This window comes from Pongo abelii, chromosome 8 (assembly GCF_028885655.2).
Source record: "Pongo abelii isolate AG06213 chromosome 8, NHGRI_mPonAbe1-v2.0_pri, whole genome shotgun sequence".
Lineage (NCBI taxonomy): Eukaryota > Metazoa > Chordata > Mammalia > Primates > Hominidae > Pongo > Pongo abelii.
The window spans coordinates 67,478,404-67,500,696 of record NC_071993.2 but is presented as its reverse complement, the minus strand read 5'-3'; the positions used below and the strand labels follow the sequence as shown (position 1 = coordinate 67,500,696).

The window sequence follows — 22,293 nt, the reverse complement described above, 5'->3', positions numbered from 1 at the left end:
TAATTAATTTCTTTGTATAGTTGTACTATAGATTTAATATACAATTAGGTTCATTTTTTTCTGTTTGTATTCAGACTTAGGGTTCACATTTTCCATCCTTTTCAATTCATTTTATTTTTTGAGTGTGTAAACTATACGATGATAAAAAGAGACATATTCAGAGAAGTCCCTGTCCCATCCATATCCCCTTTACCCTATTTCTACCCACCAGCTACACATTGTCATTCTTAGTCTCTGGTTTATCCTTCCCACATTCTTTTTGGAAAGCATAGATGGACATGTGTATATGGGGTTTTTTTTAACCTTGTTTTTACTTCTTTCTTACCAAAAAGTAGCTGAGTTTATTGATTTTTTTTTTTTTTGCTTGTTGCATTTTTACTTAACAGGATATCTTGCATATATATGTATATTTATATACAGTTATATATATGTATATATCTGTACACACACACACACACACACACATACACACACACACACATATACAGTATATCCTGGGAATCACTCTTACATTAGGTAGTCATGGAAATCTTGAAAGGAGTAATTATTAAATTCTTAAATACGTCTTCTGTATTGTTTAACTTGTTACAACTCTGTATAGTATTTGTGACTTAACACAACTATAAAAAGGCATGCATTGAGAGAAAATGTCTTGTATGCCTTCTGCCCACCTCTTCCCACCCTGAGGCAGAGCTAATTTTTTTCCTATGTTTGCATAACATTTTGTATATTAAAGTATTATAGCAACTTTTATTATAGTTATTTTTATTTGACAAACCATCTCCCTTTCTGGCCTGCTAGTTCCACAAATATACAAAGAATTTCTCTCTTTCCTTTTCTTTTTTCTTTCTTTTTAGAGGTGGGAGTGAGTAGCAATGATTATGCCTGGCATATGGTGTTTCTCCATTTACTTATTTTGCCTGAAATTCCATTAGAGATTTAGTCAGTTGGTCTATTTTTATAATAGTGTCTATTTTAAAAAAGGTATAACATCCCAATATGTATTAACATATCAGAGACTAGCCACTTCTTAGAAAAGCTATGAAAGGTCAGATGAGAAAAAAGGACAGTGGTGTTTGGATTCTGTCTCTGATAGAAACCCCAAGGAAGGCAAGAGGGAGTACAAGGGTTGTAGATACTCTAGGAAGAAGAGAGGATGAATCAAGGAAAGGAAAAGAGGAGACAGAAAGAAAAGGTCTATATCATGATGTCCACTATGTGAGGTACTCACAGCACAGGAAATCTGCCTAGATGATAAGAGGGGTGATGTTCATTAGGAAAGAAATAGCCCCAAGGAGTTTTTTCTTTACATGCTAAGAAGCTGAGGCCCAGAGAGATGGAACAGGTTTCCCTGGGCAAATAGCACTAGGAACTGGAACTGTAGACTTTTGAGTCCACCATATCCACCCTGAGTTGAGGTGATCTTTCTTGTGATCCCGAGAGGGAACCTTTGAAATCAAGCAGGCACCCCTACTTCCCCAGAGGTGGGCAGAGGGCCTGAGCAATCCCTCCTTTTAGACCGCTTTGCAGCTGGGCCACTCATCTCAAGATTGGAATATGGCATCTCCGTCTTTCCTGACCTCCTTCAGTCAAGTCAGCTGTATTTGTGGAGGTGCATTGTTCAGTCTCAGAGCATTGTTTAAATTTAAAATCAATAGAGAAAAGTGAGCCAGCAAGAGGCACAGACTGATTAAGTGCTGTCTATATGAAGAGGTTTATCCTCTGCCACATTTCTGTTGAAAGCCTGAGAAACATGAAGAGGATGGAGCAAAGTGAAAACAGATTAAAAATTATGTCAGATACCAAAATGCAGTAAAGCAACTGCATCTTTGACGGGTAATCAAGAATTGGGTGACTTTGAGTTCTGATTTGGCATAATGATATCAACATGTTCACACACACACACATTCCTTGTATACACATAACACCCATACAAGATACACACACGAAGTAGACACACAACATGTACTGTGTGTATTGTATAACACAACTTACATAAAGACACACAGAAGACACATACAATACACATACAAACACCCACATGCCCATATTCAACACACGTGCACACAAAACATGCAACACACATTAGTGCCTGCACACATGTGCACACATGTGCACACATTGAGCAACACAATAAAGATGTAACTTTTCCATCTCCCAATTCATTCTACATTTTTATTGTGATGAAAAGATAGCAGTAGAGGAGGAAATCTCTTCATCAGAAAATACAGTGAAAAAATTCCCAAGACATTGTCATGTATTACTGGTTATTTTTGGTGGTGAAGAGAATTATTTGAAAACAAAGAAGCCTTTCACAAAACCTCTAAAATACAAAAGATTTAATAACATTTACATCTGTGTATCAGCCATGTCTGTAATGCGAGTCATGAATAACACATAAACCAGAGCACAGAAAGAACAGAAGTGCTCACACATCATTTAAAATCCAACCCACCCCATCGTTGGTGGAATCAAATACACAGCAGGGGCAGTTCCAGTTGCTACACACACAATAGAGTCATTGGAAATGAAAACATATTAATTATGCTCCTTAAGGTTAGGAGAGAAATAGCAGGATTCACTAAACCTTTCTAACTTCTCTGTTGAAAATTTGTACCAAAGAGTACATCCTGGGTTGCCTATTTTTCCTAAGAAACTGCAGAATGAGCGTGTGTATTTGTCCTGTTTTACTGTTTATTCAAGTCTGCACTTGGGGCTCAGACTTGCCTCATTGTTGTGCTGAAAATGGAAGAAAGTTGGCTTGGGAAGATGGATCTTTGTTACGAGTGAATAACTTGCAAAAAAAATTACTTGTTTTAAATGCTCGACAATACCTGCACAAGTCCCAGTGGTATATGTAGAAATTCTTGCTGCTATGAAATGAGTCATGTGGTATCCAGACCTAGCACCCATGGAGCAACATGTTTGACCATGAAGGAAATCATTCCTTAGTCTGATTTGGATAACCGTCCATGGCCCAAATTTGGAATTGTATGTTCCTAGGTCCATTCATTTGGCTCCTATGTATATCCAGGGATCTCCTAGGCTGGTGAGGGATCATCAAACTCTGCTAGGAGGCAACCTCTAGTGCCCTAATAGAGAAGGGTGAAGCCAGGAATGGTGGCTCACACCTGTAATCCAAGCACTTTGGGAGGCCGAGTTGGGTGGGTTACTTGAGGTCAGGAGGTCGAGTCCAGCCTAGCCAACATGCCGAAACCTCATCTCTATTAAAAATACCAAAATTAGCCAGGCATGGGGGCGCATGCCTGTGATCACAGCTACTTGGGAGGCCGAGGCAGGAGAATCACTTGAACCCAGGAAGTGGAGGCTGCAGTGAGCCCAGATCGCCCCACCGCTCCAGCCAGGGCGACAGGATGAGATTCCATCTTAAAAAAGAGAAGGATAAGTTCAGGGAGAATTGAACCAATGATTTTTGGGTGAGTTCATATTTATTCTTTAAGTCAGTATTGTGTTTTGTTTTCAGGGGTAAGAAGATGTTCACATAATGCTAATGTTAGATTAGCACATTTTGTTTGCAGGCTTTTGTTTTGGCATTTATTTCTCCTTCCTCTGCTCACTGTTTCCCCTTCTACTGCTAGGCTTCCTTCTGATGGTGTCAGAACACGGCATGCCAGTCCAGAGTATTTTAGGACGAGCTCTGTAAATGTCATGGAACCCCTGCCTCTGCCACCCCTATGTGTCTCATTTCAGTGTAAAATTTCAAGCACTTCCCAGTCCTTACTGCCACAAAAGGTTAATAGTCTTTTTTTTTATGTACTGTAAATGCTCAATTCCTGAGGATAGTGTTTCAGGGCAAGTTGAGTGTAATTGCTAAATAATATAGTAATTCTCTTTTTAAATGAGTCATACTTGCATTGTTCCAGATGCTCCTGCATGCATGTGTTTGCATGTATACATGCATGCATGTACGTGTGTGCACGTGTGTGTGTGTGTGTATAGGCAGGCATGAGTGAGGCCTCCCTTTGGGGGAAGTCACAGCCATCCCATAGGAGTTTGCACATTTACACATTTGGGTTTTAAATGTTGTGCCGCATCCTGGGCTTTTAGGTGCTGCGGATTATGTATAATAGATGACCTGCATTTACAGAGATATGTGCTATACAGATGTAAATGTTATTATAGCTTTTATATTTTATGTTCTTGTTGAAAGATCATTTTGTCTTTGAATAATATGGCCGTTCAATTTTTTTTGGAGGGGAGGGGGTTATCTTTAAAAGAGAATATGAAATGGATATTGCACATCATATATTTCTTAAAAGTAATTTGGAATTTTAGGGTCTGGAATTGGGCCTGACTGATACACTGCCGTGATGAGATATAACCCTTGGAAAATAACAGCACCCGCACATGCCTGCATCTGTCTAACCTCATAATTCACTTTCACATTGTATTATGGATGTCTGTGTTCAGTGAGTCTATCTTCCCTTTAGGTATTATTTCAGCCCTTTGAGATAATAAGGAAAGTTTAATTGCGTTGTTAATTGATTTTTTGCACAACATTATTACCTTGATTGATTGCAGAGTTGATGAAAATGTTAGACACAGGCAGCGTGGAGTATCAGCCAGGCAAGGAGTGGGAGCCTTGTGGAGAATAGATAACCTTGATGTTAAGAGCTATATCCTTCAGATATGTCTTCCCTTGACATATTGATGGCCCCTGAAAAGGGAAAAGCTGATTGTATGCAGAATGCAATCATTAAACCCACTTCAGCTCGCTGTTGATTAATTTGTTTTTTCCTGAAGGATCTAGTTATAGGGTAGGCCTCACTTGTACCAACCGCAGCCATTTTCCAAGTTCCAGACTGTGCTTAACCCTCTAGGTGAAGGGAAGTGAGGAGGCTGGCTTGCCTGAAACGGGAAGATTATCTTAGGGTGCGCAGGGTGTGTGCTTAAGGCTCACAAGGTGTCTCCATGCTCGGGAACACTCTATGTCCTTCACCATAGTGCTGATTTTCCTGAAATTATTGATTCTTTAAAATGCCAACAGCAAGGAACCCTTCACTGAGACCTGGTGTGAGATGAAACTGTCACTTGGGGATTCTCAGGAAGGTGTTCACCAGTCCAGTGGTGTCGGGAGAGACATGGCACTCAGGAGCTTTTATTATACATTAGGTAAAACCCTGCGTGAGATTGCCCCCATGATTGGAGAATTTGGTTGTTATTGGGGTGTGCCCGTGTGTGTGTGTGTGTGTGTGTGTGTGTGTGTGTGTGTGTAGAGAGTGAAGATAAGAAGGGATTTCTGCAGACAGTTTCTTATATTTTCAATTACTTCTCTCCCTCGCCTTATATGACACTTTCTTAGAAAAGTTTGTTGAAAGCCATCATCATTTTTTCTGAGTCCAGGGCCATCTTCATGGTAGCAAAAATCAGGTTGATTGATCAGTTGGTTTACTGATTGATTAATAGGACTTCTTCTGTCCTGTTTCCCTCCTCTCAACTCACACCACTTCATTCGCAACTGCCCAACCCTGCACAGAGACTCAGTGGGCTGAATTTATGGGCAAAGAAGTTGCCCCTCTGGAAGAATGCAAGCTCTTATACATGCAGTACTCCTAGAGAGACTCATCTTCTAGGGAGAACGGATTGCTTCTTCTGCCACCCCCTCACCAGCTTCCATGCTTATTACTCATGGAACATTCTGGCTTATTTTGCCCTCTTCTTTCCTTTGTGGCTGTGCCCAATGTTCATTCAAACAAAATTTCAATTGTATAGCATTGCTGGAGGCCTACCAATAGTTACGTCACCTTCCTGGAGTCCTGAGCCCCCAGGAGAGGTCATGTGGGCTTCTCCCTGCACCACAGAGCACCCTGTAGACAGAATTCTCTGTGTGATGCTAAGCACAGTTTCTCCTCAGGCTGCCCCACCCCCTGCATTATGAGTCTTTCTACTCCTGAACTCACCACTGGTGCTCAGGGAGTCTAATATCCACAGAGTCTTGGCCCTCAATTACCGTAATGGCTTATAATGAGATTTTGGCCAAGTAGCAGGTAGCAGGTTATTACTTCCTGCTCAGCGTGGGCAATGTCTACGCTGTTAATTTGTGTTGCCGAATGTGGCTTAGAGCTGGGCATCAAACTGTCGGAGCCAGATGTATTCTATTAGGTGCGAGGCTCACATTGGCCCATGGGCAATTTTTTCCCCCCAATATGGAAGCATGTTAACTCACCACAGGGTGAATCCTGACAAATTCAAGCTAGCCAAATAAAAGGGGTAATATCCTAAGCCATCAAAGTAGTACATTCTAGGGACAGATAACACCTGGTACCACCCACTGTCAGCAGTGTCTCTCTGACTGGGGTGTTCTATTGATAGGCAAAAAACACACCCATCTTAATATTGCTGGAGAGGCTCTGGTGCCTTCATTAAGTTTTAATGAGCCTGACCCTAATGAAAGCCCTTATAACATGCTGTTCTACTATTTTCCTTGTCTTTATCTTGGGCAGAAAAAAATGTACGGAGGTTCATATAACTCTTATAACCTGCTTTCTACTATTAATTCTTCCTTAACCTACAGTTTCTTGCATTAACATATACATACACATATACATTTACATATATACATGCACGCACACACTCACACACACACACAGCTTTTTCCCAAAGCAGGTTAGAGGATGGGGAGTTGAAGATCAGGAAATTATGAACATATTTTATCATTTGGCACTGGGATGAGCTAGTGTCCAAGAATTATGCTGTGCTTTCTGCAACAACAGACTGGGTCATTTTTTGTAAAGCAAACTTCTTTTGGTTAGATTGTATATCATCAGATTCCCTTTGTTTTCTTTTCAGAGAAAGCAATTTAGGGTGTGCTGGAATTAGGAAAGATTATGGTGATATCAGTACAGGAAGAGTTTGTTTGGATTCTAATGAAGGGCAGGTGGAGGCTGGACCAATGGGCCCAAGTAAGGAAGGCCTTTTCCCCAATCCTTGCAGGGTTTGAATTATGACAAACCCAGTTGTTACAGGGTCTGCTTAATTTTATTTGAAAGGTTTATTTCTTTCTTTCTTTCTTTTTTTTTTTTTTGTAGCTTGAAGAATTAGGAAAACAAGAAAGCAACTTGTCTTTATTTTCAGTGACTCTCTTGAGAAATCTCAGCCTGCAGAACCAGACAGAACTGTGTATGTTCCCTGCTTTTGATGTAAGCTCTCTAATAGGAACAGATCTGAAGCCCAAAAGCAAATTTCTGCTTGAGAGCAAAGCCAAAATTCCCATTCAGACTCTGCAGGAGGACCCCCACTGCTCAGATTTCTTCACACAAGATTCTGTCAGTGTTGGGGGAGTCTAAAGTCTTTCTGTGAAATTTTTCCTGCAAGTTATTTTTTGGTTATACTCCATAAATGATGGTTCAGATCTATTCTACTTATCCAAAGAAACTGTTTTCTTCGTTTTTCTTGTTAATGTAATTGCACATCACTAAAATTTGAATGTTTATGGTTTTTGTTTTAGATAAAGAGCTGGAACAACCTTTTTTTATTATTATTATTATTATTATTATTATTATTATTATTATTTAGGTATCATTAGCTTTCAGACTGCTATTGGGGATAAAATAAAACCTCCATTTACCAAAACTCAAGACACTAGAACCCTCAGTTAACCAGATTTTTAGATCTCTGATTTCAGACAGTCTTGATTTTTCAAGAATAAAAAGTAATGTCACGAGTTTTACTTTTTAAAAAGAAATAAGGGCCCGTCTGTAGGTTGTCCTTAAACAGTGTTTCTTAAAGATGGTCCCTTAGCATCGGCATCACCTGGGAACTTGCAGAAATGCGTACTCTTGGCCCCGACTCAGATCCATGGAATCAGAAACTCTGGGGAATGGGCCTGGCAAGCTGTGTTTTAACAGGCCTTCTCAGTGATTCTGATGCATGGGCAAGTCATAGAACCACTGTCCCAGGGCCAACCCATACATTTCTACCTACAACTGTCCAGGGATGTATAATAAATGCTGGGGTTCAGAATAAGTATGCTGAGATCTTTTCATCTATTCCACAATTTTTAAAAAATGTACTGCATACCTACTGTGCCCTTGGCTTTACGATGCATGGGTGAAAATCTATTGTTTTTTATTTTTTGGAGCTCATATAAGCAGGAGATCCTAAGATCTTGAGAAATGTTCAATCCGCAGTCTTCCCACCCCAACTAATCTCCTAACTGTACTATCCTCACTAAAGGTACTCAAAGAAATACTCAGTTGTGGTCACTATGATTACCTAGTAAGACAGTGAAACTGACTTTGGTTTTAGTGTCTTATGTGTGAAAATTCAAAAAGGTTTCTAGCTAACCATGAGTTAATGAGATAATTTAATTAACAAGGACCCAACATTCTCCGAGTGGCTAGTTAGTCACATGACTGTTATATTAGGAAAGCTAAGAAGATGTGTGAGGGCCATTTTATACTTGCCTCAGTGACCACTTGAGAGGCCTCTCTGCTGAAATGGAGAATAACACCTGGACCCAGCTCTGGTTTCCCCTGCCTAGAAGGCCAGTAACTCCAATTTGTGTTTACTCCTTCCTTGATTGAATCCACTCATGTATTTTTATCCTATAAAATTCTAATTTAAAATGCCATTCCCTAGAATGTTATACCTTTATTGCTGTTTGTTTGTTTGTTTTTTAATAATGATATGTTTGAAATCTCTAGAAGCCCACAGATACCTCTTTCTCCTAAAGAGAGGTGATCATTTGTTGTTCCAGGCATGAAAATAGTTACTTGACCCATGTACCAGAGACCAATGATGGGGATCAGATAAGGATCAAACAGCAGCTGGAATTATTGTCATATTTTTATCTGAGTAGCTTCTGCCTCTCTTTTTTGATGACACTGGGACCAGGTACCCTGAGAGGGAAGACAATGCTAGGTAGATTTGGGGGGAGGGGTAGCATTAAAAGAGGATAACTTTGTATGTATTGATCCATTTTTCATTTTTATTTATTTTTATGTTTTTTACTTTTTTGACTGTCAAATGATGGCATATCTTTTTGAACTTTCATGGTAAAAATGATGTTTTCCCCCTAAGAAATGCAGGAAATCTTTAGTATTTTGAATGCTTCCTTACATTTGTGGAGGTGATATGCAAAAATCCCCAATCTCTGAGCCTGAAAGATTAATTAGAACAATTGATGGTAAAGAAATTCAGTCCCTGAAATTGAGGCAAGAAGAACCCCAAAATGGGGCGCAAGGAGTGTCTGATAGCTCCATTCCTGAAAACCTTCAGCACAGATTGACCAAACATGACATACTGATCATTAAGGAACCTATAATTGGTGACCAAAAGCGCAGTCTGGCTGTAATGGCTCTCCCTGAATAGTTGCCACCACTTATTTATTTATTTTTTTTAAAGCAAGCGGCTGCTTTCCTAAATTCATGCTGCCCTCTAGTGGTGATACTCCCGACTTCAGCTAGAAGGTGGAAAGGATGAATGTAAAGATAATGGCGGGAATGGAGGAGGTGGTGACGGGATGGCTTTTTCCTTTCTTTCTTTTTTCTCTCCTGTCTGAAAGATGTCTGAGTTTCTCACTCAAACATTGAGAAAGAAACGTGAGGCCAGAGCACTTGACCACTGTCCGCTTTGACTGACAGCCTGGTTGATGTGACATCCATCACGGACCCGCACTGAAGGGCACTTCACAAATCTGAACGGATTCGCATCCCATCTCGGCATGCACTTTGGAATCCAGCCCATCTCAAATCCATTAAGCCCTACTTAGAATACAGACATAGGAGAGAGGGGAAATACGCTCACACCAAACTAGTCTTGCAGTTCAAGTTTCTCTCTAAGAAAAAGCAAGTAAGAATGAGCCTACTAAGTAAGGGTGTGGGTGATCTTTGATGTTCTCCGGAGACCCCTGGTTCCTGTGAACAGGACTGAACAAATAAATAATGAATTTGAAAAATAAGCGGAAAAGCAAAATTTATATTCCTGTCGCCAAGGCAGTATCTTCTAATTCAGGGATATTTCTGGGCTACATAGAGTTGTATGGGTGTCTGGTCCGGTTCTGTCACCTTCCAAAAGCCAGTTGGAACCTTATTTTTCTCCTCTGTAAAATGAAGGAATTTACCTAAAATGAGGTTCTTTAAATTCTTTCTCAGCTTGAGAATCCTCCAATACAGTTAAAGAAATACTTACAAAGAAAAGTTTACCATTCTGTATTGAAGCTTACTAGGAAGTACAGCAAATCACAGAGAATCCTTATAGGACAGTATAAACAATTCATTGTTTAGGAAGTCAAGAATAAAAACTGTTTCAGGCTTCGTCTTTGGCTTGGACGAAAAAAAAATGTAACCTGAGGCTAAAAAACAAAATTTGAACTGCTAAGAAGATTTAGCAGTTTATTTGGGTGATGGGGAGGAGAGGGGTTGTTGGAGTAAGGAAATATTTACCATGGAGTTTGACCTCTCATATTTATAATACATTTCTGTTTGATTGAAATACAATGTGTATAGAGGTAGGAGCCAAAAAAGGGAGCTCCCAATAAAGGGGGCTAGTGAGCCTACCCTCCAATCTGAGAATCTTTCTGTCAGTTGATACTCATTTGTTACAACCCCCAATCCAAAAAAAAAATAGGAAATTAAAAGGCATTGACATCTAAGCAAAAGTACATTGTCTGTTTCCTTTCCAGGATTCACATGATGGAAATATTCCCTGCCAGATAATGTTTAATCTGTTAGCCTAATATTTCTTTCATGTGGAAAGGACTGAATGGCCCACTCAGTCTGGATAGAGCCACAACGCCTGTAACCTGAGTGTGGGGTCCAGGGCCCAATGTGGGACAGTAGAGAATGTCACTAAGGATCTGCTCAAAGATGCAGTTATTTCTCAGACTTGGACCAGCTTTTCCATTTTCCACTGACAGAATATATGACAGACTATATGAAGGACTTGCCCTGCATTTTTTTCTCCTCTCTTTCCCTCCCTACCTCCCTTTCTGCTTCTAAGATGACAAGCCTCGTTTCAGCTGCCCTGGGAGCCCAGGGTGTGTTTTCTAGAGGCTCTGGTTTGTCACACGACAATGAGCCTGCCCACTCTGTGACTGCCTGTTTAGCCTCCCTGGTCTGGGAGGCTAGCCCCACAGCCTTGCCTGCTGATCACCTTCACGACAAATTTTGCCAATATCCCTTCCCTGCTGACTGACTTCCTTCCCCTGTTTTTCCTTCCCTACAAACAAGTAGGTGAGACTTGACAAGGCCCAGCATTTGTCTCAGCAGGCTGTGTAATCTGTCCTCTCCCAGTGGAAAGCCGCACTGGATGGGTCTGAGCATTGGAGTCAAATGCCCTCTTGTCAAAAGGATAGGTTGCCTGGCATTTTTGTTAGCCTTCTTGCCAGGTATGGTGAATCCTCACCCTTGAATTGGTGCTCCACACTCTAATATTTTGTCTGGCATTTGGTAGAAGACAGCATATCAGAACCCCACAGTTTGGACCCTATCATGCACTTGGTATTCACCTTTGTCCTTCATACTTTTTGTGCTAAGAAATGAATAAAAACTAACGTTTACTCTACTTTATGATAACAATGCTAGTAGAAATAATCAACCTGGGAAAAAAAGGACAGCAACTAATCCTGCACGTAATATAATTTATGATGAATGAAAAATGGACCAAAGATTTATATCTTGTTGATATATTGAAAACCACACAAATACATGGGGAGAAATTAACCTTGATAGAAATAATGAAAGCAAAATAAAATTGAAATGAGCTAAAACTACACACAATAAAATTTGTTGACTAAAGTTTAACAGCAGACTCAAGTCTTCTTGTCACAATTTAGATCTGCAATATTTTACTCAAGGAAATGGGACTTTGTAAAAATAAATGACTCTGAAAGAGATTTAGAAGATATAATCAGCACAATTTAATATTTGGCCAGAGCTGATTGAGGAATTTAACCTTACTGTAAAAATTACATGATAAAGAATTGATCCCATTGAAAATAAATTCAATAAAATAGGAATGAAAATCTTAAAAATAGAAATGGTTTTTTTGTATTTAAAAATTGATTAAGGAATTAAACTGGCTAAATGGAGTTTGCTGTGAATAATTAATGCTTTCTCTAAGACAAATTACCAGGCTAGTTTACATGTTTGTATTTATAAACCTGAAGTCAAAGCATCCCTGGACTCAAAGTTGGAGAATTCAAATGTCTACCAGTGCAAGACATCAGGATCAGTGTAGCAGGGTAGGAATACCCCTTGTGGGGTTGTTTTTGTACAGTGAAGGTGAAACATGAAGCATGGTTTGAAGTGGTCACTGCGGTATTTAGCAAGGACAGTGTGCAGTATCCCCGCCCCCACCCCCCCACCGCCCCAATGGTGCAAGAGCCCTAACAGAGGTTTTGGGGGTTATAGCATGCACTGTTGTGATGCAGTACCCCATTCCCACCCAATATGCAGATGATAAACCGAGACACTTGCCTGAAGTCATGCTCAGCTAGGTTGGGAAACAAGTCTCACACTTTTTTTGCCTTCTCCACCCTCCCCTGGGTAAGGTGGAGAGCCTTTCTTCATTTCATCTCCAACCTAAAGCATCTCAGATGTGTGGCAGATGAAGGGAAAATATACTGAGCGGAGAAGAAGGTCTTTGTCCTCCTTCCTCAAACACTGCTCCCACACAATCCCTTCCCCTAAGACCTTTTAAAGTCTCTCTTCTTTATTTTGTCTTAGTATTTAAGTAGCTTACACTGAAGTAGGATGTTGTGCTAGGAGCCTGTCATTTCGCAGGCTCCACTAAATCCTGTGTGATAGCCACAGCAGAGCTGATAGCACATCACACGGGCTGACCTCAGGGTATTGCTCCAGCTACTTCTCAAGACCATAAAACATGGGTGTTTATTCCTTTCCAGTTCCCTGTGTATTCACGGCCTGCACTTAACAAAGACCGAGGAATGTGCTTTCTGGGGAATGTCCCTTCCCACTGTATGATGTTTACAGCTCTTTAGGCCAGATGATAATGTTCACTGCACTTCTCTCTTTTCAACTAGATGTTGTGATTGCTTTGTTTTTGTGGGAGAAAAGTGTTTGGGATAAAAACACCACCATGATTTAGGAACTGAGGCTGTTGCCTCCTATTACTCTTTGTTGTTCAATGGGGCAAATATTTAATCTGTATATATTTTCAGAGTGTTTCAAATGTCTGAGGTCGTACCAGAGGTTAAAAGATGAGTGTCCAGCAATTGACATTCCTTACTTTGTGGATTCTGTGTAAATTTTATATATATGATTATTTTAATGGTAGTAATTTATTCAACAAATATTTATTGAACATCTCATCTGTACCAAGTGCAGATGCTCTCCAACTTACGAAGGTTCAACCTATAATTGTTTAACTTTACAAAGCCGTACACATTTGATAGAAGCTGTAACCCCATTGTAAGTTGAAGGGCTTACAACTTCAGATAGTTTCAAGTAATGATGCATTTTTTATTTACAATAATTTCAACTTACAATAGGTTTATTGGGATGTATCTCCATGGTAAACAAGATGCTTCTGTATGGTTTTAGGTACGGGTGTTAGAAATTGGGGCGGAGGGAGAATATTGTAGGGAATGACACATTTATGGACATGTATAGAGTCCCATGGAAACATTGTTCTAGAGCCTTCTGCAGTGGACCAGGACACTCCTGATCACCTTTTCCTCTCTGTCACTGGGCCCATCTACCTCTTCACAACATTGTTATCACCTTTTGCAGGGGTCAGGAGTATCTAGTTCCTTCCTTTCTCATATAGATGAGAGAACAGGAATTCTGTGGGGGAACCCTTCATCCCCTGCCTCCATCCTAGTGATAATTATAAACTCCTAGTATCACAATGGGATCAAGATATGTTTGTGATTCCGTAGCTACATTTATAAACTCATATGAAATAGCATTTAAAATAATGACCACTAAAGTGATGACTACCAAAACTAACAATAGTGATAATTATTCTATTTTACAAATATGAATGTGTTGGTCCAACCTGCACTCCAATATCAAATGCATTTTTGTATTTTTACATGCAGATTGTTTTTCACCACTAAAATATTAATGACAGACCACTTGCTTTGATGGCTAGGCTTTAGTTCTGTTGAATACGGAGTTATGAGACTTGGGCTTATTTATGCCAAAGCCAGTGGGACACAGCCTAGTTAGTGGTCAGCACTTCTAGCTGTATGAAATGCAGATTGCAGGAAAGTTAATGAAAACCCTTTCCTCAGGGATTTTGGGGTCCTCCAGAGGCCCCCTTCTATCCAGGTTATACTGTGGGGTTACAGGCTGGATGGGTTTCAAGGGCTGACTTAGTCCAAATCAATTTTTTTATTGACTGACCTGTTGAATTTGTCTCCTGCATCAGGCAATATTGGATCTGGTGTTCTCATCTTCATAAGGAAAACATTGGAAAATGCCAAATCACGTATTTCAGAGCTAAAATGAACCTCTGAGATTATCTGGCCCCTTGCCCTTGTTTTACAAATGGGGAAACCTGCCCAGTGAGAGAAAGGGACGTGTACATGGTCACATGACTGTTGGGGCAGGGCTGGATCTAAATGCAGGTCTTCCCCCACTTCCCCTTACTAAATAGACTATTGAACTGCTGCTGGAAGTGTGAGGCCATCCAGGAATCAGGGAGTCCAGGATGCTGGATGAATGGATGTGCAAGAATTCCCTTCCCTGGACTGGGCTCTCAGGGCCTCCCCCAGCAAAATCTCTGGTACTGACCCTGCAGTCCCAGCCTTACATCCAAGAAAGGAGGCTGATTCCCACCCACTTAGGCAGCCCCAAGGTTATAACTTAACCTGCATAATTAGGATGTCCATTCCAGAGGGGGAAAACATGGAAAAGATAAAGGGCCTCTTTAAAACAGATTCTTCCTGATACATTTTTTTCATAATTATAGCTTTAACAGCTTATGGTAATGGGAGAGCTGGCTACTTAAGAAAAATTAGGAGTCTCATTTGGCAGGAGAGAATCCCCCAGGGGATGATGCCCTGTCATTTTTCAGGGCCTCTCGAAAAGAAACCCCACACAGACAGCTGCACGTCAGCCTGACACAGGGCAAGCCTGCTTTACTTACTATGGCCAAAGCCAGATCTTTTAATTAAAAACACTGCATATGCCATTAAATGTGTTGTTCCCCCTCCAGTCCCAAGACGTTGTAGTTTGAGGAGATACAAACAAATGAATCCGTTGCAGATGTGCAGAGAAACCATTGCCTACTGAGTCACAAACCAGCAGGTTCCCAAATTCCAGCCTCGGAGTGCCTCCCCATCAAAATGTTCTTTGCAAGCAAACTGTTCCCTCTGTAATTTTCACAGTTTATGGCAGTTGCCATGGCGGGAGAAGAAGGGCTGTGGGGGAGGACGAGGGGAGAGAAACGCAATGCCACCTCACTTAATTTACAAGCAGAGCCTCATATTTTACAAATAACTTTCATGATAAATAAAGGCCTGTGGCCACACATGGGACTGTGCTGTTTTGTGCATGTTTGCTTTTCCTGGTTAATTTTATTTATTTATTTTTGAACACAAAAGTCACATATTGGGGGTAATCACATCCCGACTCTGAGCTCTGGGAGGAGCCTCACAGAGGCAATTCTCGCTTAATTTCAGCCGCTGGAGATGGTTTGAGTTTGACAATTTCAGCCGATTCTTACCATCGCTAGCCAGAGCACCTTTCTCCCTGGACGAGCACCAGCAGCTGGATCTCATTTTCGACTGCCAGGCCATCCCCATGCCTTCCTGGAGCAGCCCACAGACTGAGTGCCGTCCTTTCTGGGAGTTTATTCAAGGTGACAGCTCCTCACACAATGGCCTTCTGATCACCTCAAGTAGCCAAGATATCAGTGGGGTCAGGCATGCTCCTCCTGCAAATTCCACATTTAGATTGACTGAGGTTATCCTTAGGCCCCGTGACCCCACCACTCCAGCAGAACAGAACTGCCAGGACCTTGGCAGCCGCAGTGAGTTTTGTAATGATGTTTGGGGAGAGATGTTCTGCAGGGGCAGGCAGAGAAGACCGCAAGTGATGGGGAGTGATGTCAGCTTTCGTTAGAGCCGCAGACAGCGTTAGAATATCCTTGGCATAATATGGCGCTGGTATCTCTGTCAGTATCTCTGTTTTCTGTCACCGCACACAATCCTGGGCCTGTCTGCAACCCTGATGGTGTCTTTTCAGATCAGGCTGTTGCCAGCACAGAGACTAGCTCGGCGCTTCACCACACAGCCCCTTTGTTTGAAGTCTGCCCTTTTGTCATTAATGCACTTGATGTCTATTTAAATCTGACAGTGAATGCGGTATCTGTTTTTCTGTCAAGAGATCATTGACAATATTAATACCTCATGTCCTTGCCTCATTTTCCAAGCGCTGACACCTAGCCGCAGTCTCCTGCATTCATCAAACAGCCTTCTCTCACCAGGATGTCTATAAACATTCTTGTTTCCAGGCCCAAAGAAACAGGGTAGGCCTTAAAAAGGACTTTTATCAATGCCAGCCAGAAAGAAGGCTTGGGAATGTGGCACAGAACACATCCCAGCCCACGTTCCAGGAGCATCCAGCCTGTTTCTAGGGTGGCACTTGCCATTCAAGTTGCATCTAAGTGAGATCTGGAGTTGAAGTTTACCCTGGAGAAAGGGAAGAAAAAAAAGCATTTGAATCCCTGAATGTACTGGAGAGTTTACTGGAGAGAGGGCACTCATGGTGGGTGGTATGTGTGTGTGTGGTGTGTGTGTGTGTGTGTGGTATGTGTGTGTTTGCCTTTCATCCTTTTGCTTAAGAGAAAGATTGTGTTCTTTATGACATCCGACAGACCTATCCATTCCTTTTTATGAAAATTCATGTTATCCTAGTGCTGTAGAAAGAAATTAGCATCCTTTGGCCCCATCCTTTCACATTCTTCAGGGTTTATTTGAATCAATTATGTTTAAGGAAGCCCTGTGTGGATACCTGGCAGAACTGAGGCACTCCCACCCAGGCGTGTAGTGGATGCTATTCCTGGAGCAGAGCCTGATCAGCCAAGCCGCAGACCAGCAGGATCCTGGCATGGGTGACAATATTAGTACAATGCTGGTGGCTACATAATTCAGCACGATAAAGGAAACAGCTCAATGCCAACGACTAAAAGAATAATTTAGGTCCCAAGAAGGGTCTCAGTGAGGTTCTATCCAAGCTCAAAGTTTCCAGGCACCAGACCAATACTGAAAACCAGAAATTGGGGATTAGGGGCCAAGGAGAAAGCATGACCAAAGAGGAGGCATGAGCCACAGTAAACTTGCTCATGGGAACATGGCAGGAAGTAAAACTAATGAGAGTGAGCCCAAGGCCAGCTTTGAGGCCGTGGAACAATGTCACCCTCTCTCCATTGCCAACTCTGACAGACTATTTGACCCCAGCAATTTCTAGCTTTGTTCCAAGCCATCCAAACCAGGGAGCATCTGATCTGTCCTTAAAAGTTTCTAAAAGTCATTTTGATCCTTATGTAAGAATAAGGTTTTGAAGTTTTGTAGTGGAGAAACATCTCTTTTACAGTTGCAAAAATATTTACTACTTAGAACTTCTGATGTGAAGAACCTGGTTAATTTCAAGTGCTAATTTATCACAAATTAACAACAACAACAAAAAAATGGGCTTGTTGGTTTCACACTATCACACTGATGGAAAAAAAAAAAATCATCATGTCCCTAGGTAGCTATTTTCACAGGCAGATTTGTGGCTTTTGAATGAATGTCTTATGGACATTTCCTTTCTTTGTTTTTTTCTAGTTGTGTACAGTTCAGAGACTCATGTCCGATTAGCGCTAAGACAGCTCTGTCCAGCTGAATTTAAAATAGGTTTTTCTAAAAATAGAAGAAAATAAAAATGCAGGTGGCAAAAACAAAACAGATTTTTCGTTGATAATCCTACAGAGCTTTCATAATAACTATGGAGGTGATTTCTTATGGGTATTTAGAGTAAGTAATGAGTTGATTAAAAAGTTCAACCCTATTGTAGGGGCATTTTTCATTGTTAAGTCTTCTACAGTCGCCTTGAATGAGAGGAGAGCCTTATACGGAGCCACAGAGTTACTTAAAGTAAAACTGAAAATGGAAATCAATGCATTCTGACCGGAGAAAGAGAGTTCAGGATGCCTGTAAGAAGCCATTTAATGTTGGAGGCTCTTGTTCCTGTCCATGTGGTGTTTTTTGTTTGTTTGTTTTTGTTTTTGTTTTTTTTTTGAGACAGTGTCTCTCTCTGTCACCCAGGCTGGAGTGCACTGGCATGATCTCGGCTCACTGCAAGCTCCACCTCCCGGGTTCACGCCATTCTCCTGCCTCAGCCTCCCGAGCAGCTGGGACTACAGGCGCCCGCCACCACGCCCGACTAATTTTTTTTGTATTTTTAATAGAGATGGGGTTTCATCATGTTAGCCAGGATGGTCTCGATCTCCTGACCTCATGATCCACCTGCCTCGGCCTCCCAAAGTGCTGGGATTACAGGCGTGAGCCACCACGCCTGGCCATACATATGGTATTTTGTCAACACTGCCTCTCTTCCTTAATCATCCCATATGTGCTCAATGCCTGGTGCCTGCCAGAATTTGGAATATTCTCTCTGGAAGTTAACAATATTGCTTCATGATAAAGGGTATCAAAATAATCACATTCTGGGAAGATTGTTCTACATCTTTTTCTTGGGCTGGGTTCATCTTTAAACTCTCAATTTTCCATTCTTAGAAACTCTACTAAGAGAAACTGGAGTGAGGAGAGGCTACATTCTGGGGAGTAATTGGCCAAATTAGAAAAGTACCTAACATGTGGAAGAGAAGTCATGCAGAAAGCAATATTCCTAGGAACCTGTACTTGTAGTGACATTTTATTTCAATGTCAACTCTGAGGTTGACAGAACCTTCTTGTCTGTGAGGACAAAAAGGGAGAGTTCCTCCCTTCTGGGGCTTCATCCACTTTCTGCTGCCCATTGGATCTATGATTGTCTTGCATGTCTGCTTTTCAGCACCTGTGTTTCCCTGCTATGCTAATTGTGCCACCTGTAATGATGTGTCTTTTTATTCACAGGTGTCCTGGGGAAGTGTCGCTACGTTTACTATGGGAAAAACTCAGAAGGCAACAGGTTTATCCGAGATGACCAGCTCTGAAGCCAAGTTCTGTATACCTTCACCCATTTCACGAAAATAAAATCAAAAGGGAAGTCAAAAATAAAGAAAATGCTAAAGAAAAAACAATAGCCCACATTGCCTCTCTTTGGGAAAAGCTATGACTTCAGCTTTTGGTACCTTCTGCTGACTTTGCCAGGCCTGTCAAGATGATCCTTCTGCCTTAGACTGAGTGGTCACATAGAGATTGACATGATTGCCCTTAAGCAGGTCTCATCCACCAGGGTGACAGACAGTGGTGGTGAAGCAATGGGGCTGACAGCATGAACACCATGATAGATTGCCTGGTCCTGCCACTGCTCACAGGGGAGCAGAGGTCACACCTGAGGCCTCCCTGGACATGCTCAGTGGCTGCAGTCAAGTGAGAAAGACTGTCCTCAGCTCACCTATTGAGTTGAAATCCCTCTGATACCATCGTGCTGCGGGCTTATTTTTAGTGAAATAGTCACAGTTTAGGGGACGGCCACTCTCCCTCACTCCCTTTAAATCTTAATGTCCTGTATTCTGCATATACATAGCTCCCATCTCTTCCTCTCCACCTTCCTTTAGCATCATTTTTATGACTGGTGTTGCATTTCAGTTTGCAGTTTTTCGGAGAACAAGGTATAACTTCCCAGCCAGGTCACACGTTTATGGCTGGCTTCATGTTGCAACAATCCCTTTATTGGCGTAAATAGCTTTCCCTAAATCCCGGACTGCAAAAGCATGGATTTTTATCTTGTTTCATTCAACTCTAAATCCACTTCTTGCCCTGAATATGATGCAGTGTGAGGCAGTAAGGCATCTTTCTCAGCATGAGGGTTTGGTTGCACCAGGGACTCTTATTTATTAATTTATTTTTAACCATACACACTTCCAGTGATGCCTGTGGCCATACTTGTGCATGGGGCTGGCTTGCTGCTTCAGGTGCTATTTAAAGGGAGTGAGGTGATGAAAGATAGAGTGATGGGTCAGGAGGTTAAAAAATAAAATTAAGACTGTTGAAAACACCCACCAGACCAAAGAGTTTTTATAGAAGGCACAAACCTTTTGGATTTTGCATCTTTGTCATGACCTCTCAGAAATCAAATCCACAGGTTGTGAGACGGTGCTATGTCTTCCTATATGCTTGGCTGTGCACTAGCACTAATGCCACAAGGAACATAAGTGTGATCATTGCTAGTTGGGCAACTCTAAGTTGATCTAACTTGCTGATGCACCAGTCAAATCACTGTAGAAGATATTCAAAAGGCTGATTGTTCTTGACACGATAGTGTTTATTTTTCTGCTTCTTCTGTTTAGACCAAGTGTTCATTGTCCTCCCAGTATTAGGTCAGTTTGGTGACAGCAAAACCTGAAAGAGAATCCCTCCAAGTTATAGATACTGAGGGACTAGGAGCTGCTGTTGTAAAACTATGGGGACTCAGAATCCCTAAGCTGCCCAAGGAGAACCTACTTTCTCAGCTCTAGCCCGTTTACATAGCCTCTGGCCCACTGAGTCAACATAGGCCTTGAATGACATGTATTGAGGCTGGCAGGAGTCCCTGTTAGAGATTATGCAACCTTTGTTAATCAGTTCTTTAGAAAAGTTAACATTAAAATCCTCAAAACCATGACTAATTGGAGAATGTTGAATGTTTGCCTTTATCTCTCAAAGCCATTAGTAACTGGAGTTGAGTACCTTTTCTCTGTTTGATCTACAAAACAGCACTGGAAAAATGCTTTAAATTATCTGCATTTGGTCCCACCCTGAGTCGTTGTTTAGAAGCATCAACACATGTTTTCTCCCTGGCATAATATGGGCAGCCAGAGTTCTGTGCAAGGGCAGCTAGACGAGTCCAATGTCATATCCAATCTAGCCACACATATATCCTTGTCTTTATAGAAGGCTTTAACCCTGCCTCAAACAATCAAAAAGCACTTGTGAACTCACCACAGAATTTTTCCATCTTTATTTTTCTTACTTGTTTACTTTTTTTAATGTCAGAACCATTTGTAGCATGCACAGGAATGTCTCCCTCAATGTGAGCTTTGGAGGCAAAACATATTTTTGGAGTGAGTTATTGACCACATCGTTTCCCTCTCTTTGGGTTGTTTATTTTCTTCCAGAATGGTGTAATAACTTTAATTAAGATTAGCTTTAATTATAAATTACCTAAAGGCCATCACTAAGGTATATTCATCTTATTGATAGAATTATAGTGAGCTTTGTTTCTCTTAAGCAGGGATAGTGATATTGAAGTGCTGGGTTGGTTACAGTTCCACTGTGTGTTAACCAAAATTTGCTGTGCTAGAGCTAGATTTTGGTCTGAACTGGCAGAGGTAGAACCCATGTTGCATGTTTATCTTAAATCTGTAGGAATTTCCCAAACCTTGTTTTTCAAAGTCGAGAAGTAGAAAGTAATAAATTCAATCAGGGCCCAGACAGGTTTTGTAGCCCCTTTACCCTTTGGTCTTTCTTCTTTTTATCCTATTCCACTAAGCTTGTTCTTTGGGGATTGTGGTGCCTGACATCCCTGTCTTTCCTCCCCTGAGACACTGACTTGAGTGGAGAGACCTCAGCAATACAAGGATGTCCTGCAGCTCTCTGTTGCCTCAGCAATGTCAGGACGACTGTCTCTTTCCTAAGTAACATAATTTTAAAGAACAATTTGTTCCTTAGGGAATAATGTCTTGGATTGTGGGGAATCCTGTTAAAAGTACAACTATTGCAATCATTTGCTTTTACTTTTACCAGCCTCGCTCATAAACCCTCCATCTGTTTGTTGCTTTAAATAGAAGCACATTATAAGAGATTATCACTTGATCAGGCTGCATGTCTGAGTGTTGTGTGTTTTCACATACTCATGTATACTAAGGAATAAAAGAAAGCAAACCACAGGTTCTGGATGAAAGGATTTTTCATTTGTGTGTGTGTGTGTGTGCGCATGTGTGTGTTTCCAGCAGAGATGTATCTTGCACATTTTCAAGGGAAAAATGTCTTTCTTGTTGTTTTCAAGAAATAACCTGGCTGTCTTTCTTTTCTTTGTTAACATGCAGACCAAAAACAATCCACAGGGCCCTTTTCATCAAAACAATAATGGTGTTTAGTACTTGCTACTTGCAAGGGCAGCCTAAATCAGGTCTGTGTGGCTGCAACACAGGTAATGCCCAGCGTGGACACAA

General features: G+C 41.2%; 1 protein-coding gene across 1 annotated transcript in view; it reads left to right on the top strand.

The window, feature by feature from the left end:
- LRMDA (leucine rich melanocyte differentiation associated) overlaps positions 1-22,008 on the top strand; it is a 1,127,800-nt gene extending 1,105,792 nt beyond the window's left edge. The window contains exon 7 of the mRNA XM_002820796.5: positions 19,052-22,008. Within this exon, the coding sequence (XP_002820842.1) occupies positions 19,052-19,131 (80 nt within the window). The 3' untranslated portion in view covers positions 19,132-22,008. The remainder of the gene's footprint in view (positions 1-19,051) is intronic.
- The last annotated feature ends 285 nt before the right edge of the window (positions 22,009-22,293 follow it).